At 41.7% G+C, this 23,493-nt stretch overlaps 1 protein-coding gene across 1 annotated transcript in view; it reads right to left on the minus strand.

Annotated features, from left to right (window-relative positions):
• The window catches only part of CCDC102B (coiled-coil domain containing 102B), a 202,080-nt gene that overhangs the window by 98,862 nt on the left and 79,725 nt on the right, over positions 1-23,493 (minus strand). The window contains exon 5 of the mRNA XM_037806288.1: positions 11,632-11,748. Coding sequence (XP_037662216.1) covers positions 11,632-11,748 — 117 coding nt within the window. The remainder of the gene's footprint in view (positions 1-11,631; positions 11,749-23,493) is intronic.

The raw sequence follows: 23,493 nt of genomic DNA on the forward strand, positions 1-23,493 counted from the left end.
ACTCCCAAGCTGTGTGGCCTCTGGTAATTGCCTAGCCTGTTTACCTCTCTGAGTTCCAGTATGCAACTTTGAAAAATCGGAACTAAATGAGAACACAGGTACAAGAGTTTATCAATAATGCTTGAGGACATTGTGTAACCTTGAGCAAAGTAAGTTCTTTAAGCCTGTTTTCTTTAAATGTGGATAAGAATCCAAAGATCACAGCAGTATTAAAATATTAAGTGAGGTCTTATGTGGAAAGCCGCCTCCCGAATCGGGCCTAGCGTATGCGCTGCAGCCTGCTCTAGAGTTACCCCCGCCCATCGAGTGAGCCAAGATGGCGCCTGCATCCTGTTTCCGCATAGTGACGCATGTATCCGCCACCCGCTCCTACCAATCGAAATCCTGTATACGCGATACTAGCCTAGAAGCTTATTGGTTGTTAATTGTGTATAAAAGGTCTTACCCGGACGGGGTAGGGTGAGACAGCCCACAAGGAGCCGTGCCTGACGGCCACATCGAAGCTGCTCTCCCACGAGGCGCCGTGCCCCGTGTGGGAACCAGTAACACAGAATGTTCATCTAGCTGTAGTAAAGGGCTTGCTTTCACAACTGCCGTGTGGTTCGAGTCGTGATTCATGACCAGGTTAGTTCGCGCAGTCTGCATCTCTCTCTCTCCTTCCCTGTTTCCCCTCGCCGGCCGGGAACCGGGGACCGAGCGGGGCAGCGCCGGACAAGTGGTGGCCCGTACGGGGAAGCTTCTCCTCCTCCTGCCTCGCTCTCGACGGTCCCTCTGTGAGGAGAGCAGCGCTGCGCGTCGAGCTTACAGCGGACTTCCCGCGCCTGATCAACGCGAGAAGGTGAGTGCGTCTTATTACATGATAGTTAGGGCCCGTGGGTTTTCAGGTGACCCCGGGGGACTCGGAAGAGCTCTCCGAGTGACTGAAGTATAGTGCCGACTGCAATCATGGGGCAGTCCGGAAGTTCACCTCTCTTAGCTCCCTTAAAGAACCTTTTGAAACAACGGGGTATCTCGGTCAGGAAAAGCTCCCTTCAGCGTTTTCTTGATGATGTTGATACTTTTGCCCCTTGGTTTGCCTGCACCGGCAGCCTTAGCCTACCCTCTTGGATGAAGCTCGGTCGCGACATAGACCGAGCGCGCCAGACGGGCGTGTGTATGGACCCGATTCTAGTACCCATATGGGAGACCGTCCGTGCGGTCCTTGAACTAGAATCGGCTACCGGCCTAAGCCCGTCCTCTGTCTTGCAAGAAGCACAGTGCGCGCTCCAAGAAACCCAGTCAGTTTCGTCAGCGGACGGCTCCTGTAAGGGCAAACCGCCGGAGTCCAGTGACTCTGACTCAGAGTCAGATAGCGATACTGACGAGAAGGCGGAAGCATCCCCGCTAATTGAGTGGGAGGAGCCTCCCGCCACACCCGTGCGGCCTTCCGCCCCGCCAATGTCTACCGCTGCACCCCCAGGGACACCCCAGCTCCCAACTGACGCCTTGGGCGGTCCCACCAAAGGACCTTGCCGAGAGCTCCCTCTAGTGGCCATGCCCAGTAAATGTAATTATCCTTTGCTGCCAGACCCGGAAACCCCGATGGGTCGGTCAGGGGAGGGGCAACCTTTGCCGTACCCCCCGCCCGAGTATACAGGCCCTCAGGACCCTTTGCCATTAGGTAGTGGTGGGAGACATTTCTGGAGATGGAACCCTTTCACAACATTTAGACCTTTTGGCATGCTGGGTGGCTACCAGCCACTTGAGCCGCAGCCAGTCTCAGAAATGTACCCGGTTATTATCAATCCCCAAGGTGGCAATCGGCACGAATCATATGATTACAAACTATTGAGGGAATTGAGGCAGGCCGTCCATCAGTATGGCCCCAATGCCCCTTATACCTTGAACATGATCGAGAACCTCTCTGCTCTAAATCATACACCCGCAGATATTTTTCAGCTAGCCCGTGCTTGCTTGCCGTCAGGCCGATTCATAGATTGGAAAGCATGGTTTGAGGAGTTAGCTGAAGAGCAGGCCGCAAGGAATGCGGCGGGGAGACGTGGCGGGTGGAATGCTGACATGCTGTTGGGGAGAGGCGCCCATGCCCAGAACCAAACGGGTTTCCCACAAGAGGTCTATGCCCAGATCTTCCGCTGTTTTGTGGGTGCCTGGAAAAAGCTAACAGGTGAGGGAGAGGCTCAGGCCTCACTCAGCAATATACACCAAGGCCCCACAGAACCATTTGCGGATTTTGTAGCCAGGATGCAAACCGCAGCTGAGAGAATCTTCTCAGATCCAGGAGTAGCAGAGACTGTGGTTAAGCAAATGATTTTTGAGCAGTGCAACAAGGAGTGCAAAGTTATCCTGGCACAAAACAGAGCAAAAAATTTGACAGAGTGGGTCAGGCTCTGTAGAGATGCTGGCAGCCCTTTAACTAATGCAGGTCTAGCTGCCATGCTAGCCAGCTCCCTACAGGTGGCTACAAAAAGCCCGAGAACCTTAGGGGCAAAGTCTAACGGGTGCTATGGCTGTGGCCAATCAGGGCACTTTAAGAGAGATTGTCCCAATAGACGTCAACCCCCTGCCACTCAACGGTTTGGCGAACCAGGTGCAGCAACCAGGCCGTGTGGCCGTTGCCACAAAGGCCCCCACCGCGCAGAAGACTGTAAATCGGTTTTCGATGCGCAGGGTAAACGCCTCTCTGGCCGCCCCGAGCAGATTCCAAAAAACGGGAAGAGGGGGTCCGCCCTTTCGACGGACCCCCTTGCATGCCATTCGACAACACAGGATCCGATCAAATTCGTGCGTCCCCCGGCTCAGCAGGACTGGACCTCTGTGCCACCTCCAGACTCGTACTAACCCCCTCCATGGGTGTCCAGTTAGTAGGGACCTCCTTCAAGGGGCCCTTACCGGCTGGTACTGTAGGGCTCATATTGGGAAGAGCATCCACGGCCCTGAAAGGATTAACAGTTATACCAGGACTTGTAGATTCAGATTTCACAGGCCGTGCCCAAGTTATGGTTCAATCTCAGCGGGGCACCTTAGTCATTGCAGAAGGTGATAAGCTGGCGCAGCTCCTGCTCTTACCCAGCTTACATGCAGTCTTTCCAAGCAGAATCAGACAGAGAGGGGAAAAAGGGTTCGGATCCAGTGGAGCGATTTTTGAGGGACTCCATATGTCCCTGGAGTCTCGACCTATGCTAACCATTAAGGTGCAAGGCAGATCTTTCTTGGGCCTGCTCGATACAGGGGCCGATCGGTCTATCATAAGACAACAAGAATGGCCCCCCACCTGGCCAACGAGCAGGGCGGAAGAGCCCATTAGAGGAATAGGCCAAATTTCAGCGCCCATGCTCAGTGCAGCTGCCCTTCATTGGGCCGATGAAGAAGGACACCAAGGCAGTTTCCAGCCTTATGTATTAGCCCTGCCTGTGTCTTTGTGGGGAAGAGACATTCTGACCCAAATGGACGTTACTTTAATTAGCGGCTACTCCCCAACCTCTAAGCGACTGCTAAAAGAAATGGGGTATACCCCCGGCAAGGGTTTAGGAGCTTCACTGCACGGACGTGCGGAGCCTATACAAGCTGCCCCCAAGTCTGACAGACGAGGCTTGGGTTTTTCATAGGGGCCACTGAGGAGAGATTCCCACCCACACCTATAAAACTAAAATGGAAAACCGAGGCTCCGGTGTGGGTGCCTCAGTGGCCCTTGCCACAGGAAAAACTTGCAGCGTTGCATGCCCTAGTATCAGAACAACTAGAAAAGGGCCATATCGCCCCTTCCACGTCACCGTGGAACACCCCTATATTCGTAATAAAAAAGAAATCTGGTAAATGGAGACTGCTACATGATCTAAGAGCTATTAACGATTGCATGGAGCCTTTAGGGCCCGTTCAGATGGGACTGCCCCTCCTCTCGGCATTACCGGAGCACTGGTCGATTTTCATCATAGATCTGAAAGATTGCTTCTTTTCTATTCCGCTCCACCCTGAAGACACCCCTAAGTTTGCCTTTACTGTGCCCTCTAGTAATCAAGAGGAGCCCTGTCAACGCTTTGAATGGACAGTCCTGCCCCAAGGCATGGCTAATAGTCCTACCATGTGCCAGCTGTATGTCGCTGCGAAGCTAGCTAGCACTCGGCAGCAGTTCCCTCAAGTGAAAATCATCCATTATATGGATGACATTCTCTTAGCCCATAGAGACACAGATCTTCTTAAAACAGTTTTGTCACATTTAGTCCTTAGTCTTAGAGAAGCTAACCTAGAGATTGCCCCTGAAAAAATCCAAATGACTGACATTACCACTTTCCTGGGGGCGAAAGTCGCACCCACTCATGTTTCCCCCCAAAAGGTGTCTCTCAGGCTAGACAATATACACACTCTCAATGATCTACAAAAATTCATGGGGGATATCAATTGGATCCGTCCATACCTAAAAATACCCAATGTCAAACTAACACCTTTGTTCGACCTGTTGAAGGGGGATTCTAATATAAACTCACCTCGAAGCTTCACTCCAGAGGCAAGGCGAGCACTATGCCAGGTGGAACAGGCGCTCAGTGGCGCTGCATTGAAGAGAATAGACCCTGATGAGCCTTTTGAAGCCTGCGTGCTGCCGACAGAATTACAGCCCACTGCGGTACTGTGGCAGCGGGGGCCGCTGCTCTGGGTCCACCCTGGAGTTTCCCCCAAAAAAGTCCTAGAGCACTATCCTACAGCGGTTGCAGACTTGGCCCTAGAATGCATTAAAAGGGCTGTGCAGCATTTCGGTCAGCAGCCCAAAAATCTCAGGGTGCCTTATTCTTCCCAGCAGCTTGAGATACTCACCGGATGCATAGATCAATGGGCCATTCTCCGGTGTACATTTCTTGGTCCCATTAACAATCAGTTCCCTAAGGCTCCTCTCTTGCAGTTTGTCACCCGGCACCCAGTGATTTTTCCCAAAGTAACCTCTCCTAGGCCACTAGCAGGCGCCCCCACCGTATACACGGACGGCTCCAGCTCTGGAACAGGGGCGTATTGTGTGGAGGGGGACACTCCTAAAACAGTGCTCTTCCAACCACAAAAGCCTCAATGGGTAGAACTGCAGGTTATCATTGCAGTCCTGGAAAGCCTTTCCGAGCCCTTAAATGTCGTCTCGGATTCTGCTTATGTTGTGAACTCTGTACAAATTTTAGAAACGGTGGGCATTGTTAAACATTCCTCTACAGTAAGGACGTTCTTTGCCAAACTACAGGAGGTTATATGGACCAGGCAACACCCTTTTTACATAACCCATATTAGAGCCCACACAGGTTTGCCTGGCCCTATGGCCCAGGGGAACCATAGCGCAGATGTAGCCACTCGACAGCTGCACATCTTTCCGACGCTGGTACCGTATCAACAAGCCCGAGAATTCCATGCCAAGTTTCACATCAATGCAGGTACCCTAGCTAAGCGGTTCAGCATACCACGTGCAGCTGCTCGAGATATTGTCCGAGCCTGCAACAATTGTGCAGAGCAGAGAGCAGTCCCCTCGGTTGGGGTCAACCCTAGGGGTCTCACCCCAGGGGATACTTGGCAGATGGATGTCACTCATCATTCAGAGTATGGTAAGATCAAGTACTTACATGTGTCGGTGGACACATGCTCCCAAGTTTTATTTGCCTCTGCTGAACCAGGAGAAAGAGTCTCCCACGTCATTGCACACTGCCTTGCTGCATGGGCAGCTTGGGGTAAGCCAAAGACGTTAAAGACGGATAACGGGCCTGCCTACACTAGTAAATCCTTCCAAAAATTTTGTGACAACATGGATGTCCAATTAAAACATGGCATCCCCTATAACCCTCAGGGGCAAGGAATCATTGAAAGAGCGCACAGATCTCTCAAAGACTTGCTTAAAAAACAGAAAGAGGGTATAGGCCACGGCCTGTCCCCAAAAGCTCGACTGTCTGTAGCCTTGCTCACATATAATTTTTTAAACGAAAATTCACAAGGAATGACACCTGCCCTGCAACACACCACCCCGAGTCCTCCGCATAGAGGTCTAGTCCGTTGGAAGGATGTCCTGTCGGGGCAGTGGAAAGGCCCTGACCCGGTGCTCAGCTGGGCCAGAGGCTCTGTTTGTGTTTTTCCCCAGGAACCAGGACGTCAACCAGTGTGGGTTCCGGAAAGACTGGTGAGAACCGTGACATCACCTGAAGAAGCCAAGGAACAGCTGTCAGAAACGCCAACGAATATACAACCTGAACCATTAGACCAAGCCTCCGACCCTGCTGATGATGGCGACGACCGACAAGACGATAATAGTAGGACTGACCACCCCGCGGTTGCCCAAAAAGAGGATCGGTAACTCTGTTCTTTGCTCTCCTATAGCAATCCTTCTAATCTGCCTTTTTCTTTTTAGTGGAACTATATTTCCTCCACAAGCTTCAACGAGTCCTTCCCCCTCACCAATGACACACTGATCCTCTCTTTTGCTAACCTCTCTGTCAAGGTTGTCAACACCACAGTTGCGGCGAATGCTACTTGTGAAACTGGTAATGGCGAGTTAAGTAAGGGAGTCTTGCTTGAATTTCTTAACGTTACAGGGAAGAGCCGCCAGTCTTGTGAAGGGATCTTGAGTAAAAAGGAGACTCAAAGGTGCCTTTTCCTTCCAGGGCTTGCTCCTACAGTCTGCAACCGTTCCAAAGACCCGGATGCCTCGCCGCCCCGCTATCCTAGTGTATCGCCCAAGTTATGTCTGGCTCCCCGTCAAGGCAACCGACTGGGTTGGCCCTGTTTCTCAAGTTGTTTCACTTAACAATATCCCCTTCTCTAAGTCTAGGCGTCCAAGAGGCATAAAAGAATGGCTATCGAATGCTGCCAGTGTAGCTTCCTCTTTGTTTGTCCCAACGATCGGGCAGGCTGTGCTACAAGCATGGACAGATCGGCAGCTCGCCATAACGATGGAAACGGTAAATGGCTTGGTCAACCTTACCCGAGACGTGCTACGCCGCCACAATCAGATGCTGAACTTAAATTTCCAGGCCATTCAGAAACTCCAAGCGGAGATAGATGAACTTGGACTGGAAATAGATGGACTCTGGAGAGTGCTTCAGCAAACATGTGACACCCGGTGGCTTACGGTTAAACTCTGTGTCACTCCTGTCAGGGCCAACGTGACCGGAAGCATTTCCAGAGTCTCTGATTGGCTGAAAAGGTCATATTTTCCTGAATTTGTTAATCTCTCCCAACAGGTGGAATCTAGTTTAGACACAATTGGGGGGATCAAGTTAAAACCCGTTAAAGTCGATCTCTCCGGGTTAGGCGAGGTTCTACAGAAACTATTGCACAGTGTTTCTTCCTGGTTCTCTTGGCCCAATTTAACTAATTGGATCCTCATTGCAGTGGGATTATTGGTGGGATTAGTCGTTGTTAAATGTTTGCTAGAACGCCTGTTTCAAGCGCAGCAGCAATTGCGTGTTACCACTATGATGGCTATGACTCCCACCTCTGTTACCCCCGATAGTGACCGATTTATTAACCATACCCCTTCCTGGTCGCCTCAGGTGGGGCGCTTTGGAGCAAAATTTGTAGCGAATCGCATGGCTGTTTCTCGGGTGTAAAAGGCGACACCAGTAGTCATAATTTTGTCTCAGGTGGGTCTCTAGGGCAGAGTCCTAGTTGTGGCCAGACTGGACCCTAGCCATTGCACAGAGACACCTAGTGACACCCCCGACTCTGGTTACTGCTGTTCCTGCCCCCGTCGTTGTTCCCCAGTTGCCAGGCAAAGCACTGCAGGGAGAGTCACGTTGCTTCCAGCTTACGGACTCTCCGGTCTCCATATGACGTGAGCATTCTGGTTGGTGCTAGAGGCTCCGCCGCTGGATGGCTGAGGCCTAGTCCAGACTCCCCAAAGCACCAAAGAGGTTGTGAACCATTTGGGTTCACGGGAGCACGCTCATCACTGGAGACACTGGGTCAAAAATAAATAAGAAAGGGGGAGATGTGGAAAGCCGCCTCCCGAATCGGGCCTAGCGTATGCGCTGCAGCCTGCTCTAGAGTTACCCCCGCCCATCGAGTGAGCCAAGATGGCGCCTGCATCCTGTTTCCGCATAGTGACGCATGTATCCGCCACCCGCTCCTACCAATCGAAATCCTGTATACGCGATACTAGCCTAGAAGCTTATTGGTTGTTAATTGTGTATAAAAGGTCTTACCCGGACGGGGTAGGGTGAGACAGCCCACAAGGAGCCGTGCCTGACGGCCACATCGAGGCTGCTCTCCCACGAGGCGCCGTGCCCCGTGTGGGAACCAGTAACACAGAATGTTCATCTAGCTGTAGTAAAGGGCTTGCTTTCACAACTGCCGTGTGGTTCGAGTCGTGATTCATGACCAGGTTAGTTCGCGCAGTCTGCATCTCTCTCTCTCCTTCCCTGTTTCCCCTCGCCGGCCGGGAACCGGGGACCGAGCGGGGCAGCGCCGGACAGTCTTATATTTCAATGGCTCAGAGCAATGCTTGGCATATGGTAAGTTCTCAGTAAATAGTAGCTATTATAATAAATACTATATCAAATAGAAAATGAACAAAGAACATCTAGAACAACTGTGTTTAGATCAATAAAATACAAATTAAAATGAGATTTTTTGCTTATCAGTTAGTAAAATATTAAAAATAATAATATTTAAGTGCTGGTATAAAATAATGTAATGAGCAGGCTGAAACACTACAGTCTGGTGAGAATGTACATGGATATAATTTTCCTAATGGACAATTTGGCAATGTGTATAAGAAACCTATAAAATGAACACTGTCTTGACCAAGCCATACCATTTCTAGGAATTTATCCTAAGATATTTTTAAACATCCAAAGACATACGTACACATGTATACTTATTGCAGTATTGATAATGTACCCCAAAATAAAAATAAACAGATTCCAAAGCAAGTTGTTTCAGTCAGAGTATGGTACAATCACATGACTTTTATGCAAATATAAGGAAGCTATGATATTTTCTAAATGAACAAGCAAGTATACATTTGGTGTGAACTCAGGTTTATTAAAAAAAATAAGGAAGTGGAATCAACAATTGGAAAAAATATATACCAAAATTTTAACAGGAATTTGAAGAGATACTTTTTAATCTTTACTTACCCACATTTTCTAATTATTTCTACAATGAACATTCAGTACATATGAAAATTTTTAAAATCAACTAAATAAATGGGAGACCATCCTTCAAAAATAATCACATCACATTAAAAAGAGGTAATATTCCTTCTTTGAACTAGAATTATTAATTTTTCCTATATATTAAAAATTTACCTTACTATTATGTAATATTAAAATTGCATGTGTTGTAAAAGAATGCTTGATGTTCAATTACACGTGAACTAGTACAACTGAAAGGAGACTTCAATGTCATTTAGCCGTGACCTTATGCCACAGAGAAGAACTGAGACTTAAAGTTCTGTGACCTGCCACAAAGCAAACAACGGTGTCTAAAATCAAGTAGTCTGGCCTCCAGCCCACTGCCCTACAAAAGAATTGCTTTTAAAAATGCAAAGTGCACCATACTGTACATATAACTACATATTTGGTGAGCATATGTACTCACACAAACTTCTTAACATGGCTTAGGTAGAAGAGGTCCACAACAGGAAGGAGCAATTGAAGAAGGAGCTTTATTTAGGCATCCCTCTAAGTCTTTACCCCCAGGAAAAGAGACTTTTGGCTTTTCATTTGGGGCGTACATGTATTTCCCAAAGGCATCAAGTCAGGTGAGAGGCCATACAAAAGACAAGTGCAACTCTATAAAGGCAAGACAGAGGCAGGCAATACGATTCTGGGGAGTCAGGCCATGGATCCCTTCAACATCACCCTGGTCAAATCCCAGAGTTACCCCTGCTAACAGTTTATACAAATTGGGAGCTTTCACAGCTGGTGGAACCGAAACCATACCTATGCTTTTAACAGAGTTTCCCTGCAGAGAGTTTAGCACCTAAACATAGGTAGGGCTCAAAAATAAAGTGGCACCAAAGAGTAGTTATCTGTTTTCTTTTCCAGGGAGCTACCATGGATGAGGCTTCTGTCCTCATTTAAAATTTAAATGTATGCAAATATAATGATATATACAACACACACACACACACACACACACACATGCCCCTTGTGTCTGTAAGAATCTGTCCCAATTTTTGTTTTTCTTTAAGCAAAGCCTTTTTTCTGCATCTTTCAGTCAATTGAATATACCACTTGAGTGCACATGGTAAAAGACAGAAAATTCATGCCTCCATTTGCTTTCACCCCAAAGCTTTGTAAGAATTTTGAAATAAAATCATGCAGCTAAGTTTATGAATGCCTTGTTAGAGTCTGACTTTAAGTAGATAACTTTTTTTCATTCTTACTTTAAGGGATACAGTTGATATCTGTATCTATAAAGTATTTACCCAAAGCCATATATATAATAAATGGGTCTCAGAGCTTTTTATTAAACCAAAGACTCAGAGATCCTATACTGCTATGGCTTCCAGCGTATCATGAAAATGATGATATAAGATGCCCTTGGCTTTTCTGGAGAGTTAGAGTAAACAGCTATACACACCTCCTCTGTTTTGTCTTTAACTGCTAAATAAACTTTTATACAATGTGTTGTGCAATGCCCCTTAATCAAAGATACTGCTCTTACAGTATTTAATCTTTTCAAAAACCTGTGTGATAACCAACATTATTTCCATTATTTCAACATGGAAACTGAGGCTCAGAAAAGCTTACTGAGTTGACCAATAAAATAATCAGAAAGCAATAGAGCCCTCTCTGGCTCCAAATTCTATGCATTTCCCATGGCCCTATGTTCATCCACTATAAAGCATAGTCTGGTTTGAGTTCAGTCTTTGAAGAGTCTTATAAGGAAGGAAACACCTAACACAAATCGCCTTCCTCCCTTCTACGCTATATTTTCACTAGCATCTTGCCATTTCTTGAATTGTTCCTACACATTTGTATCCAAGACATTCTTCCATATATACCTGTTACAAAATAAAGAATTTATGATTTCCCATTTTTCATACAGAAACACAATTACCTATGAAGTACAAATCATACAATCCTATCTCCTATCTCTGTGGAGGATAATTTCTCCTTTAACAACAAGACAAGAAAAAATTGTGGCTTTTACAACCTATGAAAATTCTTTTCTTGTTCTTTGATGTAGGAGTGAAAAACAGATGTTCCCACCGTTTTACTCAGCATACATCAAAGACTTGGGTTAACCATAACAGAAGTGAATTACTTTGTCTGCTGCTAGCTGCCAACAGCAGTGTCAAGTCCTCCAGAAACTACATGCGATGCATCTTCTATGCCATAACCTGACACATCAGACCCAACATCTGACTGAACTTGTAATTGGTGTTTCCTCACAGTAAGGCTTGGTTTGATCACACAGTGGTTTGTTAATCAAATGATTTGTCTTTGTAATATTCAGATATTTCAGATCTAATTATTAGCCAGTATCATTCCACAGCATTTTAAAACACATATAAACTTATTATGATATTGTATTTGATTTTCAGCATATTCTTCTTCATAAAGTTACCAAATGCACTTCAGTTACACTAATCAGTCTAGCTTATCACGTAGTAATCTTCACATATATTTTAGTATGTATTATGCTCTGTTTTTAAGGTCTTACCTCTGCTCTTAGCCCATAGATCACCCTATCCTTGCTGTTTCGAGATTTCTCTCCTTCTTTATTATATCCTGATAGTCCTTCTACTTCATTTTCATGTTGTCCTTGAAGAATGTTAAACTGGAAAAAAAATTTAAATCTATAATCACATGTTGCTTCAAAGGCTGGTCCCAGTATAACACATATTAGACTTTCACTGGTTTGTTCATTTTGTTTTAGGAAATTTATTTTCCCATGTGGATTCTGTCAGGCTTTGTTGTTGATGTTGCTATTATTGTTGTTGAACTATTTATTTTTATGTTTGTAGTAGAAAAATCCTAAATTGTCAGAAAACAAATCAGCAAATCCCATAAATCTGAATTTACCAATTGAAAAATAAGCAAATTTAGTTTCTTCCACAGACTCCTAAATAACTGACCAACTGGCATCTTACAATAATCCAATTAATCCTGATCTTTCAGTCCTGAACATTAGCACCGCAGTACTCTTCACAACCCTAATTATTTTTATTGTCTATAAAGTATAAATAATATATTGATAGTAACAGAGACAAATTTGGGCAATGGAAATTATATACATTATGCTAGGCCTGGTAAAACATATGTGAATCATCTACAAAAAATGCCAATAAATTCTCACAGAAAACTACTGCAGAAAAATATAGGGAAGTGAGAAAAAATTCTGAAAATGGAAACAGTGACTTTTTCCCCTAGCTGTTCTTATAATTAGAAGTTTTCAGCAGAACTACCAAAGTTGGTAGTTGTGCCAGTTTGAGTGTATTGTGTCCCCCAAATGCCATTATCTTTATAGTCTTGTGTGGGGCAGAAGTTTTGGTGTTGGTTAGATTTGCTTGGAGTGTGCCCCACCCAGCTGTGGGAGATAATTTTGATGAGATGTTCCCATGGAGGCGTGGCCCCGCCCATTCGGGGTGGGCCTTGATCAGTGGAGCTATATAAATGAGCTGACTTGGGGGGAAGAAAGAGAGTGCAGCTGGGAGTGATGTTTTGAAGAGGAGCAAGCTTGCTAGAGAGGAACGTCCTGGGAGAAAGCCGTTTTGAGGCCGGAGCTTTGGAGCAGATGCCAGCTGCCTTCCTAGCTAACAGAGGTTTTCCGGAGGCCATTGGCCATCCTCCGGTGAGGGTACCCGATTGCTGATGTGTTGCCTTGGACGCTTTGTGGCCTTAAGACTGTAACTGTGTAGCGAAATAAATCCCCGTTTTATAAAAGCCAATCCATCTCTGGTGTTTTGCATTCTGCAGCATTAGCAAACTAGGACAGTAGTTATATAAAATGTATAGGTACACACACAAGGTAGTTTGTTTTATTAACTTTTCTTTTTAATAAAAGACTTAGGTAAACATTTCCAGAATTCTTATTATATAATTTCTACATAATCCCAAGACAAATGGGAAAACAAAAGTTAATATTACACCATTAAAAAAAATAAAAGAAGGACCCACCGCCATCAAGATGGCAGAGTGAGATACTTCAGCATTCCATCCCCCCATAAAAGCTTTGAACAACCACAAGAACTAGCAGAAACATCTTTATAAAATCCCCAGAAAACAGTTAAGGGACTGCAGAAACAGGGCAAGTGCTGAAACAGGAAGTGCCCTACTGAGAAGTGGTAGGCTCGCATGGCCATCTGGCTGTTCTTGCCTCCACCCCTTCCTGGCTGGCCTGTGCTCCCAGTGTGGATCCCCAGTCCTGGTTCTGGAGGGAGCAGAGTAACTTCATGCACATACTAGGAGCATGTATGCCTGGACCAATCTGTCTGGTGGTGGCCTGAGGGACTCACCATCCCAGAACTTGCCCTCTATGTAGAAGACCATTCATGGGACTCTCTTACAGAACTCTGTGGAAGAACAATCAATCAAGTGATCCAAGGGATTGCTGGCTGTAGGACAAATAGTGTAGTGTCTGGGACCCTGAGGAAACTGTTTCCCAGGGAAAAGGGGACATTCAGAACCATGTAAACAGGGGAATTCGTAGGTCCACATGCATGATGAAGATACAACACATGCACAGTAATGGAAGGTAGTGAGGGTACTGGAATATTCTGAATGTGATTAATCACTGAAAGGTGTGCTTGAGAGTGGCTGATATGGGAAAGTTCCTGTTGTATGTATGTTCCCACAATAAAAAAAAAGACCTAAAGAGACAACGACAATTAAATGCAAGACATGATCTTCCATGAGATCTAGCAAGGGAGGAGAAAAGGCTCAAATGGACATTATTGAGACAAATGAAAAACTTGGAATATAGACTATAAACTTTAAGTAAATATTAAATTTCTTTAACTTGATAACTGCACTTAAGTTGAGTACATTAGTGAATGTCCTTGTTCTTAAGAAATGTGCATGGCAGTATTGTGTTCCGAGAGCATGATGTATACCACCTACACTTAAGAGTGCAGAAAATAGATGGATAGACAGATAGATGGATAGATGGCTGGATAATGATATAGAAAGACAGACGATGGATGGGAGGGAAGGAAAGCAGGAAGGAAGGAAGGAAGGAAGGGAGGGAGGAAGGGCAGGCAAATGCGGCAAATTGATAAAATTGGTGGATCTGGGTACGGGGGGGGGCAGGGGAGTAGTGGAGTTCTCTGCATGGGGTTTGCATTATTTTTGTAACTGTCCTGTAAGTTTGAAAGTATTTCAAAATAAAAAGTAAAACTAAACTAAAATAAAATAATGGTATTACTAATATTTTATTGTTAATAATAAGCATGTATTAGTGTCCAGGAACTGAGTGTGATATATATTGCCTTAGTTAGTGCTAACAGTAATCCTGTGTGGTAGGTAGTAATATTATTAGCCACACCTTAGAGAAAAGAATCAGTTCGTCAAGAGGTTTAAGTAACTTTCCCAAATTTAAACAGATAATAATTGGAAGAAGTGAATTTTAAGACAGTTCTTACTGAATTCATTACTTGAGCTCTTAATCATAAACCTATACTTTATGTATAATTAGAATGCTAAAGGCCAAAGAAATGATTTTCTGAGAGGCAATAGGTGGGTGAAATAGGATAACAGAGGGAACACAGCAGAAGATGCTGTAGCCCAAGCATACTGTAAATGGACTATGGTGGTAATAGGAGCTGATTTACCAACAACAGAGAAGCTCCATGTTTAGAGTAGTATCATAGAGGGAGCACAATGGAAGGAAAGAGTGAGAACAAGGAATAAAACCATGAAATTTACCGGAAGTCTGTCTGTGCATATTTCATCCTACTCAGATAGCTTGGCATTCATCCCAGGACAAAATAAAATTTTAAAAATCACTTTGTAAAAAAAAAATAATGAATACAAGGGTAAATTACTTTTTCCACTTACACCTTCACCTTTAGGTTTACATTAATGAAAATGTATCAAGATCTATTTAGCACCTGAAAAGTTGAAAGCACTGTACCTGTTGATGCTAAAGATTAATTTAGCAGATTTATGAATCTCATCCACACATGATACATCAACTCAGTTAAAATGAAAATGGCAAAAATAGGAGGTACCTGATGAATGGAATGAGTCAGCATTAGAAAGCATTTTCCAAGTTCATGTCCTCCAATGTAATACTTATTTAGTATTTTCTCTAATACTTACTAGTATTTTTCCTGAAGTCACACCCATAATATGATAATTCCAAAATTTCTCTTTAAAAATAATCTTTTCACACTGCAGTATACGTGAAAGATTAAATCAGGCAACTTGTCATATCTCTGACTTCAGAAAATTCTGACATAATTAGGTTCTAGAGAACCTAATTAAATTAGATTAAACACAATAAAATTTCAGTGGTGGAGAGATCTCAAATGGAGTCGAGAGGTCATTCTGGAGGTTATTCTTATGCATTATACAGATAGCCCTTTTTAGTTTTTAGTGTACTAGAATGGCTAGAAGGAAATACCTGAAACTCTTGAACTGCAATCCAGTATCCTTGATTCTTGAAGACCATCTGTAAAGCTTATATGGTGTGACTGTGTGATTGTGAAAACCTTGTGGCTCACACATCCTTTATCCAGTGTATGGACAAATCAGAAAAAAGGAGGACAAAAAATAAATGAATAATAGAGAGGAGAAAGGAGTATGAGATGTTTTGGGTGTTCTTTTTCACTTTTATTTTTATTTTTATTCTTATTCTTTTTTTTTTGAAGTAATGAAAATATTCAAAAAATTGATTGTGGTGATGAATGCACATGTGGTGATTGTGGTGATGAATGCACATATGGTGATGATACTGTGAACAACTGACTGTACACTTTAGATGATTGTAGGGTATGTGAATATATCCCTACAATAAAATTGCATTAAAAAAAATCTCCACTGAATACCAAACCCACTATTTCTCCAATAACTCCCAACAAATAATCCTGCAGCTTCTTTCACAGAGAAAATAGAAGCAATGCATAGAAAGGGACCTAAACTTCCTGGGGCAAAATCTATGAATTTGATTGCATCTACACAAATCTTCCTTCTTTCCTTCTAGTAAAGACATGCAACGTCCCTTTTTGAGTCAAAGACTAATCCTTCCACTTGTCCTCAGGCTTTGATACTTTTGGGGTCTTGGCAAACTCGTTCCAAGAATTGCTCCTCACTTGGATCATCAAGTATCTCCCCTCCTGTATGCTTCTCTTGGTTTCTCCCGTATTGACCTTTAACAGCTCAATCTCTAACGCTGGCTGAGGTTGGGTGGGGTGGATGGCGTGAGGGAGAAAGAGTAAGAATACTTTTTTGTTCCATCCCTGGAACTTCTATCCCAGATCCTTGTTTGCTTTTACTGACAAGTGCTTGTGCTCAGCTTTCCCACATCCTCCCCTCTCACTCAGTCTCTGCTGCCACCATTCCCCATACATTCCAAATATTCAGCCCTCACCTTATTTAAATCTTCAGCAGAATTTGACATTGTTGACAATACCCTTCTTCAAACATTCTTCCCCTTGCTTATGCAAAGAAAGATTTTCTACTCCTTTCCTTCCTAACCATTCACTGACTTCTGTGCAGTTTCCCCTTCTCTGTCTGTCCTGCCTGTTACTAATCCCCCAACCTCTCTTTCTCTTCATTCAATACCTAACCCGGGGTGATCCAAACTGTTCCATGGCTTCAACCACCATCTCTTTGCTCATTGTTCAAATTTCTTTACTGCACTCATACATCCAAAATCCTGCCAAACATTTCCAACTCAATCCCAAATATGTCCAGAATTGAACTCACTGTCTTTTACCCTCAATTTTCTCTCTTCACTGATGTTCCTTTTGATGAACTGCCAACCAATTTATAGGGTCTGAAATCTGTTATTCTTCTTTCTCTGTAACCTGTCCCATAACTCCACACATTAACAACATTCAATTAATCACCAAATACCATATTTTTCTCACATGTGTATTTCTCAACTGTCCCCAAATGTCCATCCCCACCTGGCTTAGAACAGCCAATGATTTCTTTCTGGATTACCATGACAGCCTCATAACAGTTTCCTTACCACCCCCCCCCCCCAATCTCATCTTCACACTGAATATTGCATCATTTTTCTAAAATTTTAATCTGATTGTTTCACTTCCCTATTCAACACACTTCAAGGTCTCCCCCTGTTGCCCTCGTGTTGATGCACTCATTTTTAATTTGGCTTTTGTGAAAAGTACCAAATATCAAATAGTTCTGAGTATAAGATCAAGTATTTAACAGTTAGCCAGGCTCAATAGCATTACCATACTCTTATAAAAGGTGAGGAATATAACAAACAAATGTGCCCAAATGCAGTGGACCCCACAGCAAGGTTATGGTTCCAAAGTAATTTGGATTCATTTTAAGTAGACAGATAAGCCTATAAAATTTCATGCCTTAGGCTCCAAAAACTTTATTTAAAATTCTTTAAAAATTTTTTTACATAATTTTCTCCCTTAAAGAATGGTATGGAAGACATTAAAGAATATTTAACTTTGATTCATGTGAATTTTTATTACATCCTTCAAGTAAAAATTAGGACATTAACATCTCAGTAATCTGTAAATTCTTTTGCTCTTTTGCTAATGTATCTTCTACATTTTTAAGTTTGTCTTCAAACAGTATTAACACAAATTCTGCTATTATAAATGCTGGCATTTTAAGCAAAACATCTGCCTTATCTATAACCAATGACATCTAAGAACAATAGAAATCTGAAATTCATCACCTATTGAAAAAATATATGTTGCTAATTTTATATATTTCTGTTCTACCTCCTCCATATTCTCATGCTCTAAAATATGTTTATATTTGAAAATACATTATCACTCTATAATATGCAATAAAATATGTATATTATATATAATACATATATATATTCTGACCATAAGGCTCCAAATGTTTAAAAAATTACTTTGAATTGAATTATCTTAATAATTATTACTGACATACATATTTTTCTCGATTGTGCATCCATGAATGAACTTACTTACTGATAGAATGAGATAAGAAAATCAGTTTTATTCCTTTTTTGTTAATGTAGGAACTAAGAAAGTTGTTCACACAGGTTAGACAGAAATATAAGATGTTTTATTATAGCAGAATTTCATATATATTTTTTAAAAATATCCTTGTAAGTTATGTTGAAAAAAACACATTTTATCTAATAACAAAACCTTATTTTTTGTTATTCGTAAGCTGATTAATCCATTAGGTTCTACTCTAATATTTTTATGAAAAGGAAAATTAGAAGTCACCTGAAATCCAAAGATTTTATGATCTACTGATTAGTTGTTTCCTCAACACTAATATTTCAAAATATCATTCTATTTGGTACTCCTGAGTTTTTACCATCCTGGGAAAATGCTCCCAAATAACCCTGGGGAAGGGAGATAAATATGACAATTTGAATATTGAATGAAGTGTATTGCAGGAAAGGAGTAGATGCTTGCAAGGTACTTAGGCATGTCAATTTTAGGAAAGTAGATAAACTGGGGATCTGGAATTGAAAATCATATAACTCTCCCCATAGGGAATCTGGGGAACAGGGCACTCATGTAGCAGTGGCAAAAATTTTTAATGCCTCCAAATCTCCATCTCAAAAACAGACAGAGCAACTAGAACAACAAAATAACAACCTGCAGACACGTGCAACAATGTTAGGTAAAGAATTTTCCCCATGAGGCCTGAAACTCAAGTGGGTTAAGTAAAGCCTCTGACAGCTTCAAGACCTGCACCTGGGTGAGACGACTCAGGGAGAAGAAGCAGAGCCTGAGAATAGGAAAGCCCCGAAATTGACAATGGCATTACCTGGCAAGCGTGCCAGGCCAACTTGAGAACAGTAAGTGTGCCAGTTTGAATGTATTACGTCCCCCAAAATGCCATTATCTCTGATGTAATCTTGTGTGGGCAGATGTATCAGTGTTGATTAGATTGTAATTCTTTGAGTGTTTCCATGGAGATGTGCCCCACTCAACTGTGGGTGATGACTCTGATTGGATAGTTTCCATGGAGGTGTTACCCCACCCATTCAGGGTGGGTCTAAGTTAAATCACTGGAGCCATATAAATGAGCTGACAAACAGAAGGAACTCAGTGCAGCTGAGAGTGACATTCTGAAGAGGAGCTACAGCCAAGAGGGACACTTTGAAGAATGCACAGAAGCTGAGAGAGTAGCTGCAGATGAGAGACAGTTTGAAGATAGCCATTGAAGGCAGACTCTTGCTCCGGAGAAGCTAAGAGAGGACAAATACCCCAAGGGCAACTAAGAGTGACATTTTTGAGGAACTGCAGCCTAGAGAGGAACATCCTGGGAGAAAGCCATTTTGAAACCAGAACTTTGGAGCAGATGCCAGCCATGTGCCTTCCCAGCTAACAGAGTTTTTCCAGACACCATTGGCCATCTTCCAGTGAAGGTACCCGATTGCTGATATGTTACCTTGGACATTTTATGACCTTAAGACTGTAACTGTGTAACCAAATAAACCCCCTTTTATAAAGGCCAATCCATTTCTGGTGTTTTGCATTCTGGCAGCATTAGCAAACTAGTACAGTAAGTGAATCTAGGGATTTTTAAACATTCCAAATTGTGGGTGACTGCCAGAGGCCCACAGTGAAGTCTGAAGAAGTGGGACAGTCTGGACTTCATATACTCTCTAAAGCAGACAGAGCTTCCTTCCCAAAACAGCCACACTGAGAATAGGGTGCTGAGAATGGAATCCATACTGAGAGAGGCAGTGGCACTACAGGCAGAGGAAGGACGGTCCAGAAGATAGTGGGATGGGAAACAGCCAGGAATTCTTACAAAGGGCAAGGCCAAATTTTGGAGACTTTATCCAAAGATGAAAAGATGTGCCCTAGGACAGTGACACAAGGAAAGGCTTCTGGATCCAATCCATTTCTTATATAAGTTCAGAAAACCTAATTTCATGTAAGAATAGGCAAAAGAAAAGGAACATATGATGTTATTAAACAAATAAAGGATCAGAATAGTGTCCTCATAGACAATGAAAGTATGCTACTGATAATGAAAACATTTTAGAAATGCATTCCCATGAAACAGAAAAAAAGAAACAAATTTTTCAATGTGATCTAAATAAAATTAATAAAATGATAAATAATATGAAAGAACAACATAGCCAAGAATTAGAAAGACTCAGAAATGAGGTAATAGGCCTTAGGAAATAATTAGAAAAAGAAGAAAAATCATCCAGAATAAACTGAAAGGAATACAAGAGCAAATAAATGCAAAAGAGGATTTCTTAAGAGAGAAGGGAAAAAACAAATTGTTAAAAATCAAAATACGATGAAGATGAAAGATTAAGAAGGATTTCAGAAACTGTGACAAATAGAGGAGAAAGTCAAAGAGGATTCAATATACTTGTAAGTTTCCCAGTTCTTTTCACAGAAATGGCCTAGAAATAATGACCATCTCAGAGTGTTGGCTTGAGACATTTTCCACTGAAAGAATGCTGGAATCTTTGGAGGAATGGTTTATTCCAGGTCTAGGTCAGGATAATGCTGGTGCATCTTGTCATACCATAGAGTAAGGAAACTATAAACGATTACTAGGGTTGAGTCAAATATACTCAGTAGTGAATTTAAAGCAGTTCCTGCTTTCCAAATATGGGACCATTTGAATATAAAAAAGGATAATGCAGCAAAATATTGAAGCACATCTAATACAGTGATACCTATGAATTGATAATGATACTAAAATTAAGAAAACACTGAATGATACGATTCAACATTTTGTATATTGGGAAAGAAAGACAAAGAATCTGCTAGGTATCCTGACATATACATCAATGAGGAACATAGTATATGAGAGAAATTCCTCTTTATAAAGATATTTTAACTAATAACTGAAGGAGAAATAACAGAATTAAAACATCCTTATTTGCAACCCCTAATTAATTAATGGTTCCAAGCAGTGAGCATCAGGGATGCTGAAATCACAAGGAAAACTACCATATGCCATTTGCTCCTGATGGAAGAACACAGCAGCATCCTGGAGGGGAACTGGAAACTGAATCACATCAAACCTCTTAACCCAGCCAGCATTTAGAGGAAATACTGAGGCCAGAGGAACATGCTAAGCTACACCATAAGGTCCAAGCTGTGAAATTCAAACTGAAACTCTGTAAGATAAATAATTCTGTTTCTTCAATAAATAAATTATAAGAAGAAAAAAAGGAGAGGGAGATATGAAGATAAAAACAATATATTTAAACATACTTTAAAAGGCATATCTAGTCAAAATGTCTGTGCTTTACCTGATTTCTGCTTCAAATATGTAAATCATGAAAAAAATTTTCTATTTGTCAGAAAATTGGTAATTTAAACACTGAATAATTGATATTAACAAATTATTCTTAATTTTTTATGTGTGAAAATGCTGCTGTCATATGTAACAGTTCACAGCCCTTATTTTCTAGAGATATACATAGAAGTACTTCTCAATGAAATGATACATAGTAAGGATGGGGATGTTGTGGATAAAACAAGACTGTCCATGAGATAATACATTATTAGATATGGATGATGGAAATGTTGGCATTCATTGTAGTATTCTTTCTCTGTGTGTATATATTTGAAATTTACCATAAGAAAAAGTTCAGAAAAATAAGAATCCCCCTGCTTGTATACCCCATGTCTTATCCCTATGCCTGAGCATAACTGGAAAGCAACCCAGTACAAAGATTTCTGATTTATCTTGCAATGTAAGATCTATTAATCCACTGTCTTTTTTTCTCTTAGTGATTCACTAACAGAATCTATTATTTATTAAAGACATTAGTCTTTGACATAAAACCAATGTACTATACATACAATGGGAGCCTGATTTTTTCTCTCTGTATATGGTTGTGAGGGAGCAGATGGTAGTTCATCCAAGAGTTACATTGAGTCACAAGATTATAAATCAAAAATATAAAACAACACATCTCTACTGTGTCCCATAAGGAATTATCCAAAAGATCCTTTTTTAATCCTTCCATTTTGTAATACTACCTGACCCCCTCAATAGCATTAAAGTGTAGATTTGACACTTGCTTCAATAATACAAGTTTATATTTTTAGTTGGTAGCTGATCTCTGTCCATAGAGTCAGTCATGGAAACTAACTCTCATCAAAAAGTCAATTAGAGTCTCAATATATGATTTATTATTCTTACCAGATTTATTCAAAAGGACATAGAGGATATCACAGTGTCTCAGATCAATGTTCTGAGACATTTAACTTGTATTTTATCAAGGAGTCAACTAGCATATATTTTAGATAAAGTAAAATATCAAATAAGGGACTACTCTAAAATTTAGTTCTTTATGTAGGTGCTTATTCATTTATATACTAAGTATTTAAAGAGAAAGAGATGTTATGCAAACTTATTTGATCAGTAGAAAGAAGTTTACATACATCTTTTGGAATACAATCTCCTTCTTTTATTCCATTTTTAACCTGGAAATGCCATTAATTTTCCTTTAAGATTTAAGTTATACATCTCTAACAACTCCAGGCACCAAATGACAAGAAATAAATGTTATTTCTTAGTCCCGGGATCCAAATAAAATTTTTAACATTTTTATAAATGAGTAACAGCACTGTGGTCAAAAGGTAATTGAAAAAGATCAGAAAACCTGTGTGCTACACCTGGCCTTGACAAATACTGTCCACACTCTTGGGCAAATCAGACTTCCTAGGCCTCAAGTCACTTTATTGTCCATAAAAGAAAGAAGATACACTAGATTTTATTCTAAGTAACTTTGCAATGTGAATATTCTAGGAAAGTGACAGCTTGAAATTATATTTTTCATGATAAATTAGCAATAGGAAGAATGATTAACATCTTAGTAACCATACAAAAAATAAATAGCATACACAAGGGGATAATGCTTTTTGTTTTTTAACTCAGAACAAAGAAAATGTCTTTTAATATACAATAACATTATTATTTTAAAACAAGTTACCATGACTCACCAAAAACATTCACAAAACTTTCATATCTAAAACATCTAAGAATTAATTGTTTTTAGGAAAGCAAGATAGAAAACTGAATTTCTAATATGATTAAAATGATACTGACTGCTAGACAAGGTGGTTACTCCTCCAGAGGCTGGATTTACCAACTGAAACAACCAAAATGCATGACAAAAATACAGGAAACAGTTGCTGTAAAGATATTGAAAATCAGGCAATGGGACAGCAATTACTGAAAGATGGGAAACAAAGAGAGCCCTGCAATCGTCCAGCATATTGCGTGGAGAATTTTTAGTTCATGGAGCAGGAGAGGGAGCCCAAGAAGAGCTGGGGGGCTCCCCGTTTTGAGGAGATGGATCTGGGAGTCCAAGAAGGCAATGGCATACCGAGTTTGCAAGGAAGAGGACCCGAGGGGACAGAACTGCTCAAAGAGAAGCCTGGAGGGCTCC

This window comes from Choloepus didactylus, chromosome 16, assembly GCF_015220235.1.
Source record: "Choloepus didactylus isolate mChoDid1 chromosome 16, mChoDid1.pri, whole genome shotgun sequence".
Taxonomy (NCBI): Eukaryota; Metazoa; Chordata; class Mammalia; order Pilosa; family Megalonychidae; genus Choloepus; species Choloepus didactylus.